Raw genomic sequence first — 19,720 nt, 5'->3', positions numbered from 1 at the left:
GATGCTACTTCACCGCCACCTCCTTCAGCACCTCCAAGCTCTTCTGCACCGCCAAACAACACCAACAAACCTGCTACTTCACCTACTCCTCATGGGTACGAGTAGAGGCTCTATGTCTTCAAACCTTTTTGGTCATTACTGACAAAAGGGGGAGAAGCATATGAGATTGACAGTCTTCAAGCGGGTCCATATGGGCGGGTGCCTTATATTTTGCTTCGTGCTTACAACTCTCGTTTTTGCTACATTTGGTTCTTATGAGTTGTAACACTTAAACTAGATGGTCGTTTGCTACTTATTTGCCACCTTGTTTTGCGAAGATAAATTCCGCATGTGCGACGATAAATTCCGCACTTAGCTCATTCTACAGACGTCCATTTTCCATTATGCATGTCATTATATTCATATACTTTCACATGCATAGTGGATTGTCATCATAAGTTGAAGTGGATCTCCACAAGTACCACCTGCCATGTGCATTTGCATTCCAAAAGCAAATTAACTTATATGCACATCTTCAGGGGGAGCCCTTGCAACTTATGAAGACAATTCCTTATCCTTTACAATTTCACAGATTATATTCCCCATTGAAAACTTCAACTAGTTTGTCATCAATCACCAAAAAGGGGGAGATTGTAAGTGCATCTAGTGCCACCCCTAGTTGGTTTTGGAGTATTGACGACAAACCTAGTTGAGGGACTAATGTGTTTGTGAGAATTGCAGGATAACACAGGTAGAAGTCCCTCATTGATTCGGTTTTACTACCAGAGATGACCCCTAAAACTGTATGAAGACATTGAAGTCAAAGGTGGTATATGAAGATATTCACATTGAAGACTATGACAAGAGAAGACACTATATGAAGCCTATGGAGCTCGAAGACTTAGATCTTTCGTAGTTCTTTTTCTTTTGTGTTGAGTCATAGGAACCGCCGTACTGTTAAGTGGGGTCCAAGAGAACCAGTCAGAATGACTGAAGTGATGCCTAAACCAAAAACCTATGTCTTCGAGTGAAGACTATGAGAGCGAATCTTGTCCAGAGTCGGACAAGTCAGCTTTGCTTGTAGCCCAAGTAAAGTTGACGTGTGAGTTTGAAATCTGACTGTTGGAACACGTGTCAGTTCCTTAGTGACCCAGGGTCATTTCAGGCAAATCAGGTCGGGTTGCCAAGTGTCTATATATAGCCCACCCCCTACAACCATAAACGGTTGGCTGCTCAGATTGAAAGTACGGCTTTTGTCGTTTGAGAGCAACCCACCTCGAAGCCTTTGAGAGAGAATTCCTTGCGAGGATAAAAGCCCTAACCACCAGAGCCAGAGAGAATTGGGCATCACTTAAGTCTTCTTGTCTGTGTGATCTGAAGACTTATTACACTTGAGGACTGTGCATCCTTCAGCCGGTTAGGCGTCGCGTTCTGAGCATCCAAGAGACATTGTGGATTTCTAGTGAACGAAGTCTGTGAAGGTTTGGGAGTCTACCTTGAAGACTTACCAGAGTGATTGGGCAAGGTCTATGTGACCTTAGCTCAAGGAGAATACGGTGAGGACTGGGTGTCCTGAGCTGCGTGTTCAGGACTGTGTGTCCGGGACTGTGTGTCCTAAAGTTTAAGTACCTAGCCGCTCCAACCAGACGTACAGTTGTCACAGCAACTGGAACTGGTCCAACAAATCATTGTCTTCAACGAGTCACTGGTTTCATCTTCACTTCACTTTACTTACCGTTCCTCCTTGTGAAGTCATTGTATGTTTGCTCTATCATTTGTCTTCACTGAGTGACTGCGTGTTCTGTTTGGCTTCACAATATCTTCCTACCTGATCCTTACTACCTAGCTGCTATTAGTCTTTGTGCTTTCACTTCATTGAATACTTGACTATGGTTTGCCTAGTGTAGTCTACCTTCCGCTGCATGGTAATAGGTTTAATTTTATCGTTTGTCTTCAAAACTCCCATGTTCTGAAGACTTTCATAAAAATCGCCTATTCACCCCCCCTCTAGTCGATATAACACACTTTCATATACCTTTGTTCACTTTGCCATCCTTCTTATCCGCCAAATACTTGGGACAGTTCCGCTTCCAGTGACCAGTCCCTTTGTAGTAGAAGCACTTAGTCTCAGGCTTAGGACCAGACTTGGGCTTCTTCACTTGAGCAGCAACTTGCTTGCCGTTCTTCTTGAAGTCCCCCTTTCTTTCCCTTTGCCCTTTTCTTGAAACTAGTGGTCTTGTTAATCATGATCACTTGATGCTCTTTCTTGATTTCTACCTTCATCGATTTCATCATCATGAAAAGCTCGGGAATCGTTTTCATCATCCTTTGCATACTATAGTTCATCACGAAGTTCTACTAACTTGGTGGTGGTGACTAGAGAATTCTGTCAATCACTATTTTATCTGGAAGATTAACTCCCACTTGATTCAAGTGATTGTAGTACCCAGAAAATCTGAACACATGCTCACTGCTTGAGCTATTCTCCTCCATCTTTTAGCTATAGAACTTGTTGGAGAATTCATATCTCTCAACTCAGGTATTTGCCTGAAATATTAACTTCAACTCCTGGAACATCCATATGATCCATGACGTTCAAAACGTCTTTGAAGTCCCGATTCTAAGCTGTTAAGCATGGTGCACTAAACTATCAAGTAGTCATCATATTGAGCTAGCCAAATGTTTATGACGTCTGCATCTGCTCCTGCAATAGGTCTGTCACCTAGCGGTGCATTAAGGACATAATTCTTCTGTGCATCAATGAGGAGAAACCTTAGATCACGGATCCAATCCGCATCATTGCTACTAACATCTTTCAACTTAGTTTTCTCTAGGAACATATCAAAAATAAAACAGGGGAGCTAAACGCGAGCTTTTAATCTATAACATAGATATGCTAATACTACCAGGACTAAGTTTATGATAAATTAAAGTTCAATTAATCATATTATTTAAGAACTCCCACTTAGATAGACATCCCTCTAATCATCTAAGTGATCACGTGATCCATATCAACTAAACCATAACCGATCATCATGTGAAATGGAGTAGTTTTCAATGGTGAACATCATTATGTTGATCATATCTACTATATGATTCACGCTCTACCTTTTGGTCTCCAGTGTTCTGAGGGCATATCTGCATGTGCTAGGCTCGTCAAGTTTAACCCGAGTATTTCTGCGTGTGCAAAACTGGCTTGCACCCGTTGTAGATGGACGTAGAGCTTATCACACCCGATCATCACATGGTGTCTGGGCACGACGAACTTTGGCAATGGTGCATACTCAAGGAGAACACTTTTATCTTGAAATTTAGTGAGAGATCATCTTATAATGCTACCGTCATAACTAAGCAAAGTAAGATGTATAAAAGATAAACATCACATGCAATCATAATATGTGACATGATATGGCCATCATCATCTTGAGCCTTTGATCTCCATCTCCAAAGCATCGTCATGATCTCCATCGTCACCGGCATGACACCATGATCTCCATCATCTTGATCTATATCAATGTGTCGTCACATGGTCGTCTCGCCAACTATTGCTCTTGCAACTATTGCTATCGCATAGCGATAATTGTAAAGCAATTATTTGGCGCTTGCATCTTATGCAATAAAGAGACAACCATAAGGCTTCTGCCAGTTGCCGATAACTTCAACAAAACATGATCATCTTATACAACAACTTATATCTCATCACGTCTTGACCATATCACATCACAACATGCCCTGCAAAAACAAGTTAGACACCCTCTACTTTGTTGTTGCAAGTTTTACGTGGCTGCTACAGGCTTAGCATGAACCGTTCTTACCTACGCATCAAAACCACAACGATAGTTTGTGCAGTTGGTGCTGTTTTAACCTTCTCAAGGACCGGGCGTAGCCACACTCAGTTCAACTAAAGTTGGAGAAACTGACACCCGCTAGTCACCTGTGTGCATAGCACGACGGTAAAACCAGTCTCGCGTAAGCGTACGCGTAATGTCGGTTCGGGCCGCTTCATCCAACAATACCACCGAACCAAAGTGTGACATGCTGGTAAGCAGTATGACTTATATCGCCCACAACATACTTGTGTTCTACTCATGCACAACATCAACGCATAAAACCTAGGCTCGGATGCCACTGTTGGGGAACGTAGTAATTTCAAAAAATTTCCTACGTACACGCAAGATCATGGTGATGCATAGCAACGAGAGGGGAGAGTGTTGTCCACGTACCCTCGTAGACCGAAAGCGGAAGCGTTAGCATAACGCGGTTGATGTAGTCGTACGTCTTCACGATCCGACCGGTCCAAGTACCGAACGCACGACACCTCCGAGTTCAGCACACGTTCAGCTCGATGACGTCCCGCGAACTTCGATCCAGCAGAGCTTCATGGAAGAGTTCCGTCAGCACGACGGCGTGGTGACGGTGATGATGTTGCTACCAACGCAGGGCTTCGCCTAAGCACCGCTACGATATGACCGAGGTGGAATATGGTGGAGGGGGGCACCACACACGGCTGGGAGAGATCAACTGATCAACTTGTTGTGTATGGGGTGCCCCCTGGCCACGTATATAAAGGAGTGGAGGAGGGGGAGGGCCGGCCCTCTCTATGGCGCGCCCTAGGGGAGTCCTACTCCCACCGGGAGTAGGATTCCCCCTTTCCTAGTAGAACTAGGATCCCTTCCAAATAGTAGGTGTAGGAGAGAAGGAAAGGGAAGGGAAAATGAGAAGGAAGGAAGGGCCTCCCTCCCTAGTCCAATTCGGACCAGCCCATGGGGAGGGGTGCGGCCACCCTTTGAGGCCTTTCTCTCCTTTCCCGTATGGCCCATTAAGGCCCAATACGAATTCCCGTAACTCCCCTGTACTCCTGAAAATACCCGAATCACTCGGAACCTTTCCGATGTCCGAATATAGTCGTCCAATATATCGATCTTTACATCTCGACCATTTCGAGACTCCTCGTCATGTCCCCGATCTCATCCGGGACTCCGAACTCCTTCGGTACATCAAAACACATAAACTCATAATATAACCGTCATCAAACTTTAAGCGTGCGGATCCTACGGGTTCGAGAACTATGTAGACATGACCGAGACACGTCTCTGGTCAATAACCAATAGCGGAACCTGGATGCTCATATTGGCTCCTACATATTCTACGAAGATCTTTATCGGTCAAACCGCATAACAACATACGTTGTTCCCTTTGTCATCAGTATGTTACTTGCCCGAGATTCGATCGTCGGTATCTCAATACCTAGTTCAATGTCGTTACCGGCAAGTCCCTTTACTCGTTCCGTAACACATCATCCCGCAACTAACTCATTAGTTGCAATGCTTGCAAGGCTTATAGTGATGTGCATTACCGAGTGGGCCCAGAGATACCTCTCCGACAATCGGAGTGACAAATCCTAATCTTGAAATACACCAACCCAATAAATACCTTTGGAGACACCTGTAGAGCACCTTTATAATCACCCAGTAACGTTGTGACGTTTGGTAGCACACAAAGTGTTCCTCCGGTAAACGGGAGTTGCATAATCTCATAGTCATAGGAACATGTATAAGTCATGAAGAAAGCAATAGCAACAAACTAAACGATCAAGTGCTAAGCTAACGGAATGAGTCAAGTCAATCACATCATTCTCCTAATGATGTGATCCCGTTAATCAAATGACAACTCATGTCTATGGTTAGGAAACATAACCATCTTTGATCAACGAGCTAGTCAAATAGAGGCATACTAGTGACACTCTGTTTGTCTATGTATTCACATATGTATTATGTTTCCGGTTAATACAATTCTAGCATGAATAATAAACATTTATCATGATATAAGGAAATAAATAATAACTTTATTATTGCCTCTAGGGCATATTTCCTTCAAAAATATGGGCCATATGGCCCATAGGAGGGAGGCAAGCCAGCCCACAAGGGGTGGCGTCCCCCCAAGGGAGGAGTCCGAATTGGACTAGGGGAGGGGGCGGCGCCCCCCTTTCCTTCCCCTCCTCTCTCTCCTCCTCCCTTTCCCCTTCCGGTAAAAGGAAAGGGGTGAGGGGCGAATCCTACTAGGATCCCAAGTGGGACTCCTCCCACTTGGGGCATGCCTAGGGCCGGCCTCCCCTCTCCCTCCTTTATATACGGGGGTGGGGACGCCTCTAAGACACATTAATTGTTTCAAGCCGTGTGCAGCGCCTCCCTCCACAGTTTACTTCTCCGGTCATATTCACGTAGTGCTTAGGCGAAGCCCTGCGCGGATCACTTCACCATCACCGTCACCACGTTGTCGTGCTGACGGAACTCTTCCTCGACACTTTGCTGGATAAAGAGTTTGAGGGATGTCATCGAGCTGAACGTGTGCAGAACTCGGAGGTGCCGTACGTTCGGTGCTTGATCGGTTGAATCGAGAAGACGTTCGATCACATCAACCGCGTTAAGCTAACGCTTCCGCTTTCGGTCTACAAGGGTACATCCATGGACACACTCTCCCCCTATTGTTGCTATGATCTCCTAGATATATCTTGCGTGAGCGTAGAATTTTTTTAAAATTGCATATTGCGTTCCCTAACATTAAACCATTATGATGATCCATATGCGTCGATATACTATTGTCCTGTCTCATGGATAATAGACCCAGACAACTTGAGAAGGCCAAACACCCACCTATAACTGGATCCCACACAATAATAGTCGACGATGGCACCAAAGTATGTTTGATTATTACAACAGATTTTCATGTTTTCGTCCGGGACATGTGCATACATCCATCGACACCATAAAATTACTTATATTTCTCAGCAATGTCGAGGATACACTTGACAACCTGTTCAGGTGCCGAGAGCATCGCCATATGATCTGCACCGTCGATCTCTCTGACCTCGTCCACCGGGTTTTTGGCCACCATCAACATTTGGTATGCCTCTGGTATGGTTACATCTTGCTTGCATACTACATAGACCTTGCGGACCGAGCCGTAGCGTTCCTCGGTGAATGGCTGACGGGCTTGCAGGTCTTCCAGGAACAATGAGCCGACTCGTATGAGAGATTTCGCAAGGGTGATGTCCTGCATGCCGGATTCATTAGCAAATCTCTTAATTAGGAGATGTATTACAATCTGGTTCTTGTATCAAACAAAAACGACCCATTTTTGCTCTCCTTGGACATTGACATACCTCTGATGAGCACAACTGATAGAGCTTTTGTTGTATAAATTGCGGCCCGAACATGAAGGAAGCCGGGAGTCTTCCATCTGCATCTTGGGGTTTCATCCCGTTGTCCAACAGGGATACCCAGTTGCCCTCACCATGCTACGGGGAAGAGAGAAGAAGGTAAGTAATGCATGTGCATCAGCAATTAACAAAGTGGTGTATTGCCTTGTAAATAAATTAGACCATATGGGAATCTTTTGTAGAACCATGAAGACGTTGTTACTACATCCACAAATAGGAAGCATGCACCATATATTTCTGGCTAAATCTGAGAATGGTTTCATACTTAAACTATACTTAAACCTTACCTGTATATATATCTCTCAAAACCATACTTGAGTCATACCCGTTTAATGCCATTTTCAGCTCAACCAAAACTAAACCCTCTATTTTTTTCACCCAAACCAATTTAAACCCAATACATAACTATGAGTTTACTTCAATGTATATATGATTGCACAAATCAACATGTTAAGAAGCGAATGACATAGAAAAGGCATAAGTGCATCTACAACAATTTGTGAACAAAGTTATCGTTGAGATACGGTCAACACACAGCAAGAGTCAAAAAGACAATACACACGACTGAAAAGCTCACTGACAAGTGTATTAAAACCAATTGCTTAGCTAAAGCACAAGCAAACACATTCGATTGCATGTGGTGTTTTCCCATAATACATAATTACATAGTGCATCGCAGCATATACACGGATCAAAGATACTTGTTGTCGATGCGTCGTTGCCTATTGCACATAACCAATGGCCAGAAACCGCTTTGGACCCATAGTTTATTGTCGTTAATAAGCAAACTGTTTAAGCCCATAACCAACTATACCCAAATTGGTTTCTTCACATACCCAAACCAAAACCAAACTAAAAAAGTTTCAGCCCAATAAAACCTGAACCAATCAAACCCAAAGTAAGAACCGAACCATTTCACCCAGTTTTTTAATAACCATTCTCAGGTTTATTTCTGGCACATATCTCCTGAAGTGTCAGAGTAGCATGGTGAGGGCAACTGGGTATCCCCGTTGCACAAATAGGAACCATGCATTGGGATCTGGCCCAGCCCCCGCGTAGTCCTCCCCGGGCGACTCGGGCGGCGGCAAACACGCCCACTCGAGGTCTCCCTCCTCGTGCCCTCTCTCCCCTCGCCGCCGCCTCATGGTCTTTGTCGGGCAAAGCGTGCACGGATCCGGTGGCGGCGGGGCTCTGGCGTCCTTGGGTGGCTGACATTGAGTTGGGGGCTTTTGCGGTGGCTAGCGGTGTTGCGCTCCTCTGCGCAGGTCGTAGGTGCCTGGGGCGGTGGGAGGATGGTGGCAGTTGCGTGCGTACTGCAGCACGTGGAGGTACCGATCTCCCTGATCTGATCTGGATCTGGTTGGGTTGGTGCTCGACCCATGGCCGTGGTCAGGCGACGACGGGCTAGGTGCGTGCATGCTGCAACACGTGGAGGTACCGATCCCCCCGATCTGGTCTGGATCTGGATGGGTTGGTGCTTGGACCATGGCTGCAGTCGGGCGGCGTCGAGCTGGATCGGGGTGGTGTGGGGGGCTGCTGCTGTGATATTGAAGGCGGTGATCCTCGTGCTTCTCTCGCATCACGACAACATCCTACATGATCGATTCTCTTAGATCTGGTCATCGATGTGTTTCAGAACTACTGCCAGAGATATTGCCCAAGATATCTGGATCGGATAGAATTCGGTCGTGCATGTCCATTTCAGCCTACGAGGTTCCATGAGGGCGTGATGCTAAGCTCTGTTTTTTGTTGACACCAAGGGACATGTCGGCTTCTCAATTTTTATGGTGTAGACAAATGTGGAGAAGGTCATGGTGGTTGAGATCGGAGGATCAATTAGACGGGCAGGGCCTTCGAGGCCATGGAGTTAGCCAGTTAGCCAGGTGTTTGATAATTCTTAGGAGCAACAGTGTCAAATGGGGCCGGCAGCACTGGAGGTTTTCATTTTGGTGGTGCTCCTCGGGTGAAAACCTAAGTTCTGGCCTTCATTGGTTGTGCCCGGCAATTGCCTTGCTGAAGGAATTGTTTTGAGAGCTCGGACTTCTCCAGGGTGAAAACCTAAGATATTGAATCGGTCAACGACGGTGCTTGTGCACTGTTTCCTTCTTAAAGGCGTTGCTTTTGGAGACCTTTTATGTTTTTCGGGTGTTGTATTTGGTGGTGGTTTGTCTGCAGCTGCTGAGAGGAGTCCATCACTATGGCGGGACTTTTATTTTTTTCCTTTGGTTGTGTGCATCCAGGATGTCTTTCCGACATCTTATAGATGCCGAGACCGGATGTAATTGATATCTTCGTGATATTAATATATTTCTCTTTTATTTTAAAAAAGAGCCATGCACTGGTACATGCACAAACAGGAACCATGCACCATACATTCTAATGAATGGTGCGGACTATGATGCTGCGTGTGTTGTAAGCCTTGACCACCATTTCATCCAGAAATTTTGCTAAACCATATAGTATGACTTAGAACGTGATAGTTTTCATGAAAAACTGAACCTAATAAGCTCTCGTTTAACATGGCCAAAATCCTAACTGCACACTTATGATGTCAAGAGATTTCCACATGCCGGGGGTTGTAATTCTTGCAACTTAAGTAAATTTCATGTACGTCTAAATTGCATCCGAGTTCTATTTATATCAAACTTACGCATGGTGGACTGCAGGTTGAGTTTGAACAATGTTCCTTTTGTAAATATAACAAAGAAGTCCCATAGATGAGTTATGGGTGGATGCGAGTTAATCTTGCTAAATGTAAGGGTTTTTGTACACCATTTCAAAAACAAGGTTTTTGTTTTGCAAAAATGACAATAACCGACAAAATGAATCTCAACGGTATAGATTTTGGGCTCAAATGTCACCGGGTTCTAGAAATCCAAACAATAATTTGTAATGATCTTTGTCATCTGACTCCTAGTCCCTCCACAGTTTATGTGACAAACATGTGCATATGCGCGTCACAGGGTGTGCAATTTGCTTTTATCCAATCTCACTAAAGTGGCAAGACATGGTTTTCCTTTTCATATTTGGGAGCTAATCAATACATCTCCCCCTCGTTGTTCTCGTCCATCCCTTAACATCTTCATCTCCAGATAAAGGACAAGTATCGTCATTGGGACCGAGGTGGGAGAATAATGAAGTAGCAAAAAAAATCATCTCTCAAGTCTTTCTGGGCAAACTTCCAAAAACAATTTAGAAGATCATTGTAGAAAAATGGGGACAGGGCGAAATATATAACAAAACCATAACTAGCAAATAGAGGGTTAAACTAGACTATATCTTTATGAACTTTCAAAAACTCATGATCCCACACCGAGCTCTTCAAAAGAAGAAGAAGATGTTTAGAAAAACAAGAACCAACTTTTAAGTTGAATAAGTTTTTTTACTATTCAATTATTTTATTGGAAATAGCAGCCTGTAAAATTTGGCCAACCCCACCGTATACAAGCAATAAGGTAAAATGCCGATGATAGAGGTTGAGGTATGATGGAGAGGAAGCGAAAGGATACCCTCATGATGCTGGAATTCGTGGCGGCACACCCTAGCCCTAACGTGTGTAGAACACACTAAAAAAATACCGTGCCATAGCGTACTGAGGAATGACTCGCTAAATTAATCAGTATAATGTCGTGCTAATAGCGTATTTTAAGGCCGACGCTATTTTGCTATAGTACACTATTTTTTTCATTGGTAGGATATGGTGACACGGAGGAAACTAAGGTGTCTCTCCATCAATCGAACAACAAAAGAAGGATGGACCATTAGAAATGTTTAGCAATCGAGATAGACATATAAGAGGCCCGCCCTCGAGACATGAGAGAAACAAGAGGACGTGAAATAAGTAAATGCATCGCCGACAGTTTGAGTTAATAAAAGTGATATTGGTAGTCGTTTGTAGTCGCGAACGAGTCCAATCACCGCAGACAGGTATAACCTGAGCATATAAGATTCCGATCGTCCTATACAAGATTACAATTTTTGTTGTGTGCCTATAGATGATAGCTTTGAAGTATCTTGATGTAATCCTGATTGAAAATTTTGTTCTTATTCCAGTTAGTCGGTTTGATGTATTATATATTTTTAGTTATAAGCAATAAATTCATACTGTTTGCTCAAAAGGTACAGTGCTTTCGGCTCACAAAAAAGGAGTACAGTGCTTACTCCCCTAAACTGTGCAGCTCATGTACGATTTTTCAAATACTGTAGAAAAAAAGTACCATGTTGTCTACAGAGTAATTTTGAAAACTGTGGAAGAGTATCTATCAGGTGAGTAGGTGACAGCTTGCAACTGATATTCGATCATTTGACAATTAGGCTTTTTTGTTATGTACCACTAAGACGTGAGGGAGTATATATCTATCTGAGGGTTACCGATTGAGAAAGTAGCTCAAGCCCGGCCCTCGCGTCGTCCTCTTGGGCCAGCATATGCAATGCCCGTCTTTAAAATTCCTAAAAAGATTTGCAAAGAAATCATAGACGTGTTGTCATAATTTTGGTGAGGTGACGAGGACAATCAGAAAAGGATGCACTGGATGGCATGGTGGAAGATGTGTGTTCTAAAAGAACAAGGAGGAATGGGTTTCCGTGATATACACTGTTTTAACCTGGCTTTATTAGCGAAGCAAGCATGGCGTCTCGTGGATAATCCTGAATCATTATGTGCAACAATCCTAAGAGCCAAGTATTTTCCCGGAGGTGATTTGATGAACGCAATATTAAAGAAGGGCTCTTCCTTTACTTGACAAAGCATTATGACGGGAGTGAACTCTCTAAAAAATGGCTATATATGGAGAGTGGGAACAGGAGAAAATATTAATATATGGAGAGATGCATAGATCCCAAATTGTGCGGACAGGAAAATTATTACACCTAGAAGGGGGAATCTATTGACGAAAGTTTCTGATCTTATTAACCTAGTCACTAATGGCTGAGATGAAGATTTGGTGAGACAAACTCTATGGCCAATTGATGTCCGTAGAGTCCTAGCGACCCCGGTCTCTATGCATAATATGTCGGACTTTATTGCGTGGAGCTATACAACAAATGGTTTATTCACTGGACGATCAGCTTATGTGGAGGAATGGAATAACCAACATGCGAGGAAGTTGGAATACTCGAATGGCATGGGTAGAAGCAAGGTCAATTCTATTTGGGCTAAGATCTGTAAATTAGCTTGTCCGGCGAAGGTTAAATTTTTTATTTGGCGGACGCTTCACGGGACTCTACCGTGTCGTGTTACATTGGCCAACAGACATATAAAAACTCAGCCAATATGCCCAGCATGTTTGGACAAGCCAGAGGACACGAAACATATATTATTTTTGTGCCAGAAGGCAAAAGAAGTGTGGGAACATTTGGGGTTGTATAAAGTGGTAAAAAAAGCCCGTGTCGTTGATCGTGCAGGAGAGGCAGTCCTTAAATTCCTACTCCTTATGCCTGATCATGAACTACCCATCTTGGGCTCCCGAAATGCAGGGGAACTTATTGCTATAGCTGCTTGGTATTTATGGTGGAATAGACGAAAACTAGTCCATGAGGGTAAGTCTCAAGAGGCGTCCCAAACCTTGATGGGGATTCGGGCTCTAACATCGAACTATGTAAATGTCCACTCTACTAAAGCAAAGAAAAAGAATGAAGGATGGTGCAGACCTCCTAGGGGTTTCGTTAAATTGAACGTGGATGCTTCTTTTGATCATGATCAACTAAGAGGCACAACGGGTGCTGTTATCAGAGATGACAAAGGAAACTTCATAGTAGGTGATAACTGGAGGATTCAGTACTGTGTGGATGCCCTGACAGCAGAGGCGGTAGCACTCAGATTTGGTTTACTATTGGCACAAAAGACGGGCTGCAATCGTCTAATTATCAATTATGATAATATGGAGATCATCGACACAATGAAGAACGGAGGACAGTCTACGGGGCCAGCTGCTGCAACTTTTGAGAATTGTTTTTTTATGGCCTGTGATTTTCCTCAAACCAGTTTTGAACATTGTAACAGGGAAGCGAATAAAGTAGCTCATGAGCTTGCTAGATTAGCAAAAGGTTCCATGACTAGGAATTGGATAGAGGAGCCCATGAAAGATATTCTCTCTTGATAGACGATGTAACAATTATTTCTAATTAATAAAGTTAAGTTGTTTTTCAAAAAAACTAGGGGGCGACTAGGGTTCCGCCGCCGCCACCACCCCCTCCCCCCCTCGCCGCTACCAGAGACGGCCGCCGGGAAGCCCGCGCGGATGCCGGTGAAGGTGGCGGCGGGGATCTCAGCGCTCCTCCTCCTTTTGGAGGCCCGTGGTTCTGGGGGGGGGGGGCTTGCCGGAGAGGCGACATCGTCGGGCGGTGGGCGGCGTTTGCAGGGGGTGCTGGCCAGCGTGCCCGGCCGCGCGGGCGACGGGTGGCTGGTGGAATCCGGTCGCGGCGAGAAGATTTCTTCGTGAGATCTGGAGGTGCGAAATCCCTATTCCATGCTGCCTCTCTCTCGCCTCCGGTGTGGGCTAGCGTTTTCTAGCTCCGGCATTGGTGCGTGTTGATGGTCAGCTAGGGAACCGGGGGAAACCTTGGCCGGTCCGGCCGGCCCGACGGCGGTAACGCCAAGGGCGTTGCTTTCCTCCATGGGGGCGCAGCCGAGGTCCCCTGCTCTCCACCCCGATCCCCCCTGCCCGGGTGAAAACCTTTATCCTCGGCGGATTTGGCGGCGGCGGCGCCTTGCGCGTCGTGACCTTGCTGGAGGCGTCGTCAAGGGTGCGGGGCTCGGTTGAGAGGTTATGTAGGTGAGGGATTGAGCTACCTTCTCTGCGTCGTCCGATTCCTTGAAACTTGTCTCCAACTAGTTGGGCATGGATTGTGGCGGAGCAGCCGGCGAGATATATCCCAAATCGATGTGGTCATCCTATGTCCACCTTGCGACGCGAGGGCGACATTCTTCCAGCTCTAGGGTGAGCTTCTCGAAATCCCGATGGTGCGGCGCCTATGAGCCATGGCGAGAAGGAAGGTCCCTCTTTGGTGATTGAGAGGGAAGATGTTGGTTCCTTTCTTCTCTAAGTGTTCCTGAAGCACGGTCCATCCTCGAAGGTCGGCTATGTCCTGTTGTGCTGCTCCGTTTCTGTTACATATGATCTTAGTGTGGAGTGCTTGGCCTTTGCTAGCTGCAATTCATTTGGGGCTTGTGGAGGTTGTAGTGAGTAGGTTTTCCAGTGTTTTCCGTTGTATCGTTTCGATGGTTGTAAGTTGGGTTGTCTGTTATAACTCCTGGCCGGTTGATAGCTTTGTTAATTCAAAACCAGGCTCTTCACAAGCCTTCGTTCTTAATTAAAAAAGTATATATCTACCTAAACAAAATGTATAATACGTGCATCAAGTATCACACGTATGACAACGGGGTCGATCAGATCATACCTGCATGAGGACATGCGACGGCGGGGACACGCAGTCCGGCATGTAAGCGGATAGGAACGCGGCGACTGCGACCTTGTCCGGGAACATCTCGGCGGCGAGGGCGACGCTAAGGCCCCCGAGGCTGTGCCCAACGAGCACCGCCTTCTCCCCGGCCGGGAGCGACCGGAGTGCATCGAGCAGCGGCCCCGTGTACTCGCTGAACGTTGCTACCTCTGGCAGCCGGCGGTCATCGATGCCCGACGCGGCTAGGTCCGGCGCGTGGACGCGGTAGGCGTGCCCAGCCGCCGCAGCCGCAGACCGTAGCCCCGCCGCAACCTTGTACCAGCTCCAGCCTCCGTGGCACACGCCGTGGACGAGGATGATGTGCTTTACCTTTGCACCGCTATCCAGTGCCGCCTCCATGGATGATTGTCAAGAACAAGCCGATTGGCTCTTCTGTGCTCCCTCTTACACGATATTATGGTTTAAGTTACTGGAGATGGTGCTAGCTTTGACGGGTCTCTCGAGTACACGGCATTACTTTTCGTTTCTAAATTAGAAGTGGAGTTAGCGGCCGGCCAAGGCGGCTATGTGGAAAGCCGGCACTTGTGGATTAACAAATGGAAACAAAAGATCAAATGACACGGATGCTCCATGCTTATTACTATCCAGACGTTTAGTGCATCTCACTCAAACCGTCCGTAACTGACCGGACTGCACGGTCCGGACTTGTTGTGCCATCTGACGTGCTTCTGCATCGGTCCATAGAATGATCTTGACACATTTTCTCTCACAAAACAGAAACAAACTAGGAGGGTTTTGCGGACGTCCAGACAACACCAACGACTGCTTCTGACCGCCCAGACCCATCCAAACGCTCCTCACCTTGTTCGCGCGCGTTCCCGTTTGGTGCCAGTTGCCTGAATTCATATGTTGTACAGCGGCCGCTCCGTATTGACGTCGGACCGGAATGGACATGACTTCTCATTGGCTCCGCCACTGAAGCAGCGCGCCGGCCGAGGGCGCCGCCCACAACGCACCCCTGGTGTCCGTGCCTCTTCAATGCCGGAGACGTGTTACTTGACGGGAGGGGACGGATATCTACCACGCCCGGTGAATGTCCCGCCCATCCGTATGCCGCCATTAAGCAGACTCGTCGGCCGAGAAACCCACTCCGGCTCCGTGCATTGACGCACCCGGACGCCTGGACTCACTGGAATTCACTATTTAAAGGTGGCCACACCTAGCTAACTCCATGCCATAACACAAACCACTCCACACCCTCCTCCCTTGCACCACATCCGCCATGATTGCAGGCGGCAACGCTCTGCGGGAGAGTCTTTTGATGGAGATAATGCACGAGGTGGCCGCAATGGCCGCCCTTGCGGCCACCTGGCAGAGCTGCCGTGCCAGGCGGATCGAGGCCGGCATGCCGATCAACTTGCCCGAGGTCTTCGACGACAAGGATGACCCCACGGTGGAGACGGGCTCCGACGACACCGCATCGACCCACGCGCAAGTGCATGCCGTCTTCACCATGGAGCAGGCACATGCGCACTTCAACACCACCATGGCAGAGGAGCAGCTCGCGTTGGCGCCTGTGTCGGTGTTCCAGCAGGCGCAGGAGAAACAACGGTACAACTTGTTGCTCCTCGAGCAACACTGGCTGACGAAGGGCCTAATCGACAGTGAGCGCGCGAGCCAGGAGGCCATGGCCACGGCGAACCCCAACTTTGCCACGGAGTAGGGTGCAATCTACGAGGCCGCCCTGTTCAAGCCGTCGCTCGCCAGGAACATGCTGCCGTTGAGGCATAGCTGCAGGCAATCACGGACGAGAACAACGCCAGTTGCGCGTCCTACGAGCCGCCCGCGAACTTTCGGACGGCCCGATGGGACGATGAGAGTGCAAGCGCCTCCTTTTCCATCATGGACCTCACGTCCACCAGCGACGGACAAGACGCGGAGTCCTCCAAGGGTGAGTAGGGCATGGAAGGTGGTGGGGCCTTGTGTCCCATGTGGGCCGATTTGTCTCCCATGTTCAACCCTTTCTTACGTAGACCGCCCCTTCACTTCATCGGTCTTATTCCGATGTTCATGGAGACGGCGGATGGGGGACACGATCCCAGGAAGGGAACAACAAGGGCTTGGACGCCAGACGCCACCGTAGGGTAGATTTAGGGTAGCATATTTTTTTTCTAAATGTTTGAAATGTAATGAAAATCATGCCATGTTTGCATGAATGTAGTCCCGTTTATATGAATCCGCCGTGTTTGCATAAATTTCGTCTATTTAGTTTCAATAGTTGTGGAAATGCATGCGCGCAACGTTGGATGGCAGCCTCTGGCAACAATGTCCGCGGGCTAGTCCCCCTGTCCGCGGACAGACGCCGGAGCAAATTTATGGGTCAACATTGGAGATACCCTTAGCCTATAAAAACTTCTTATATTTTGGTACAGAGGTAATACTAGTTATTACACAGCACAGCAGCCGCCCATACTGCTGACTGCTTGATCTACATTGCTATAATACCACAATGACTCTCATATTGTGGTGATTGCACTGATTACCATTGTTCGTGCTATATTTCTGGACGTGCAAGTGCGGTGTTTTACGCAAGCAGTACAATTGTTTGATAGTTGTTGTGAGTCTGTATGATCCATATATTTAGAGTAAAATTCACACGGCTCTACTTGTACGGTTGTCACATCCCAGATTTTTCCAAATCTAGTATATTGAAAATTTCACAGTGAATTAAAAAACTTCAAGGAAAAACTCATGATTGCCTAGAATTGCTTGTGATTGACCTTGTTTGCTTGAATGTTTGCATATGAAGGGCAAAGCCTGATGCAACTAGTGGAAACCTAGCTAGACTTTAGTTGAAACCAAATTATTTTAAAATATTTATTTGGGCATAAGGCCATCCTTAATAAGACCCAAATGGTATTCAAGCCCAATGAAATTTCCCCTAAGTGGTTTGAGTTGGATTTGTTTTGGAATCAATTCAAAAGCCAAAGGGAAATATTAAAAACGGATTTGCATTTATTTGGCAGGAAAAGGAAATTTCATAAGTACAAATGATGTGTTTGACCTTCTACCAATTTTCAAATTGGATTTGAAATACAATTGGTTTTGGAACAAAATTCAAATTCAAAAGGAAATATAAAGTGCAAAAAATATTTTTCCAAAATGCCCAAACAAAAAGTCTAGCAGATTAGGAATATCCCAAATAGATTTTAGAGCACCTTTTCTTTTGGAAGAAAATTCAAAATTCAAATGGATTTGAATTGAGTAGTTCATTGAAACGTCCATTTTGCATCATGATTTCTTACTGTTACTTATAGTGTTTTTAATCAATATAACACTTTGTGGAGCAATTCTAATGCCTTTTCTCTCTTAATATGCAAGATTTACATGAAGAGGGAGATTGCCGGCAGCTAGAATTCTGGACCTGAAAAAGCTATGTCAGAGATATCTATTCTGCACATCTCCAAATGAGCTGAAATTTCACGGACATTTATTTTGAAATAAATTAAAAATATTGGAGCAAAGAAGTACCAGAGGGGGCCACGCAGGTGCCCTCCAGGCACTAGGGTGCGCCCTGCTGGCTTGTGGGGCCCCTGGCCAGCCTCCGGTGCCCGTCGTCTGGTATATAAGCCCATTTGCCCTAGAAAAAAAATAAGGAGAGTACGTTCGGAACGGAGCGCCGCCGTATCGAGGCGGAACTTAGGCAGGAGTACTTTTGCTCTTCCGCGGAGCGATTCCGTCGGGGACACTTCCCTCCGGGAGGGGGAAATCTAAGCCATCGTCATCACCAACAACCCTCTCATCGTGGGAGGACCAATATTCATCAAAATCTTCACTTGCACCATCTCATCTCAAACCCTAATTCGTGTCTTGTATTCAATCTTTGTATCAAATCCTCAGATTGGTACATGGGGGTTGCTAGTAGTGTTGTTGCTAGTTGGTTTATTTGGTGGAAGATTATATGTTCAGATCCATTATGCTATTCAATACCCATCTGATCTTGGACATTAATATGATGTGTGAGTAGTCACTTTTGTTCTTGAGGACATGGGAGAAGTCTTGTCATAAGTAATCATGTGAATCTGGTATTCGTTCGATATTTTGATGATATGTATGTTGTTGATACCCTTAGTGGTGTTATGTGAATGTCGACTACATGACACTTCACCATATTTGGGCATAAGTAAATGCATTGTGGAGTAGTAATTAGATGATGGGTTGCTGGAGTGACAGAAGCTTAAACCCTAGTTTATGCGCTATTCCGTAAGGGGCTAATTTGGATCCATATGTTTAAGGCTATGGTTAGATTTATCTTAATTCTTCTTTCATAGTTATGGATGCTTGTGAGAGGGGTTGCCATAAGTGGGAGGCTTGTTCAAGTAAGAACAGTACCCAAGCACCGGTCCACCCACATATCAAATTATCAAAGTAGCAAATGCGAATCAAACGAACATGATGAAAGTTACTAGATGAAATTCCCGTGTGTCCTCAAGAACACTTAGCTTTTTATAAGAGACCGTTCCGGCCTGTCCTTTGCAACAAAAAGGATTGGGCTACGTTGCTACACCTTAGTTACTAATGCTGCTTATCACTTGTTACAAATTATCTTGCTATCAAACTACTCGTTACCGATAATTTCAGTGCTTGCAGAAAATACCTTGATGAAAACTGCTTGTCATTTCCTTTTGCTTCTCGTTGGGTTCGATACTCTTACTTATCGAAAGGACTACGATTGATACCCTATACTTGTGGGTCATCAAGGCTCTTTTCTGGCGCCGTTCCCGCGGAGTGCTCTGGTAAATGGAATTCAGCAAGGAAACATTTATATTACGTGCTGAAATTTACTGTTACTTGTTATTATGGAAAACCACCCTTTGAGGGGTTTGTTCGGGGTATCTTCACCTCGACCAGAAGCACAAAGAGTTACTCCTCAACCTACTGCACCTACTGAAAATATTTCTTATGAGATTCCCTTAGGTATGATAGAGAAACTGCTAGCTAATTCTTATGTAGGAGATGGAATGCTACATCCTGATTTGCACTTAATCTATGTAGATGAAGTTTGTGGATTATTATAGCTTGCAGGTTTACTCGGAGATGAAGTTAAGAAGAAGGTTTTTC

The 19,720-nt window shown here is 45.7% G+C and overlaps 1 protein-coding gene across 1 annotated transcript; it reads right to left on the bottom strand.

Annotated features, from left to right (window-relative positions):
- Window positions 1–6,635: 6,635 nt before the first annotated feature.
- LOC119286226 (salicylic acid-binding protein 2-like) lies at window positions 6,636–15,101 on the bottom strand. The gene is made up of 3 exons (XM_037565596.1): window positions 14,597–15,101; window positions 7,142–7,276; window positions 6,636–7,032 (listed from the first exon to the last, which is right to left on the bottom strand). The coding sequence occupies exons 1-3, from the start codon at window positions 14,996–14,998 to the stop codon at window positions 6,751–6,753; spliced, it is 819 nt and encodes a 272-aa protein (XP_037421493.1). The 5' UTR covers window positions 14,999–15,101; the 3' UTR covers window positions 6,636–6,750.
- Between the last annotated feature and the right edge of the window lie 4,619 nt (window positions 15,102–19,720).

The sequence above is a fragment of the Triticum dicoccoides genome, chromosome 4A, assembly GCF_002162155.2.
Source record: "Triticum dicoccoides isolate Atlit2015 ecotype Zavitan chromosome 4A, WEW_v2.0, whole genome shotgun sequence".
NCBI lineage: Eukaryota > Viridiplantae > Streptophyta > Magnoliopsida > Poales > Poaceae > Triticum > Triticum dicoccoides.
This window is presented reverse-complemented; position numbering and strand designations above follow the sequence as displayed.

Excerpts from the sequence above, each read along its gene's own strand:
- LOC119286226 (XM_037565596.1), bottom strand. The coding sequence starts at position 14,998 with ATGGAGGCGGCACTGGATAGCGGTGCAAAGGTAAAGCACATCATCCTC. Across the intron at positions 7,277-14,596 it reads CGTCGCATGTCCTCATGCAG|CATGGTGAGGGCAACTGGGT; the intron begins GTATGATCTGAT and ends TCTTCCCCGTAG. Across the intron at positions 7,033-7,141 it reads ATCAGTTGTGCTCATCAGAG|GACATCACCCTTGCGAAATC; the intron begins GTATGTCAATGT and ends TCCGGCATGCAG.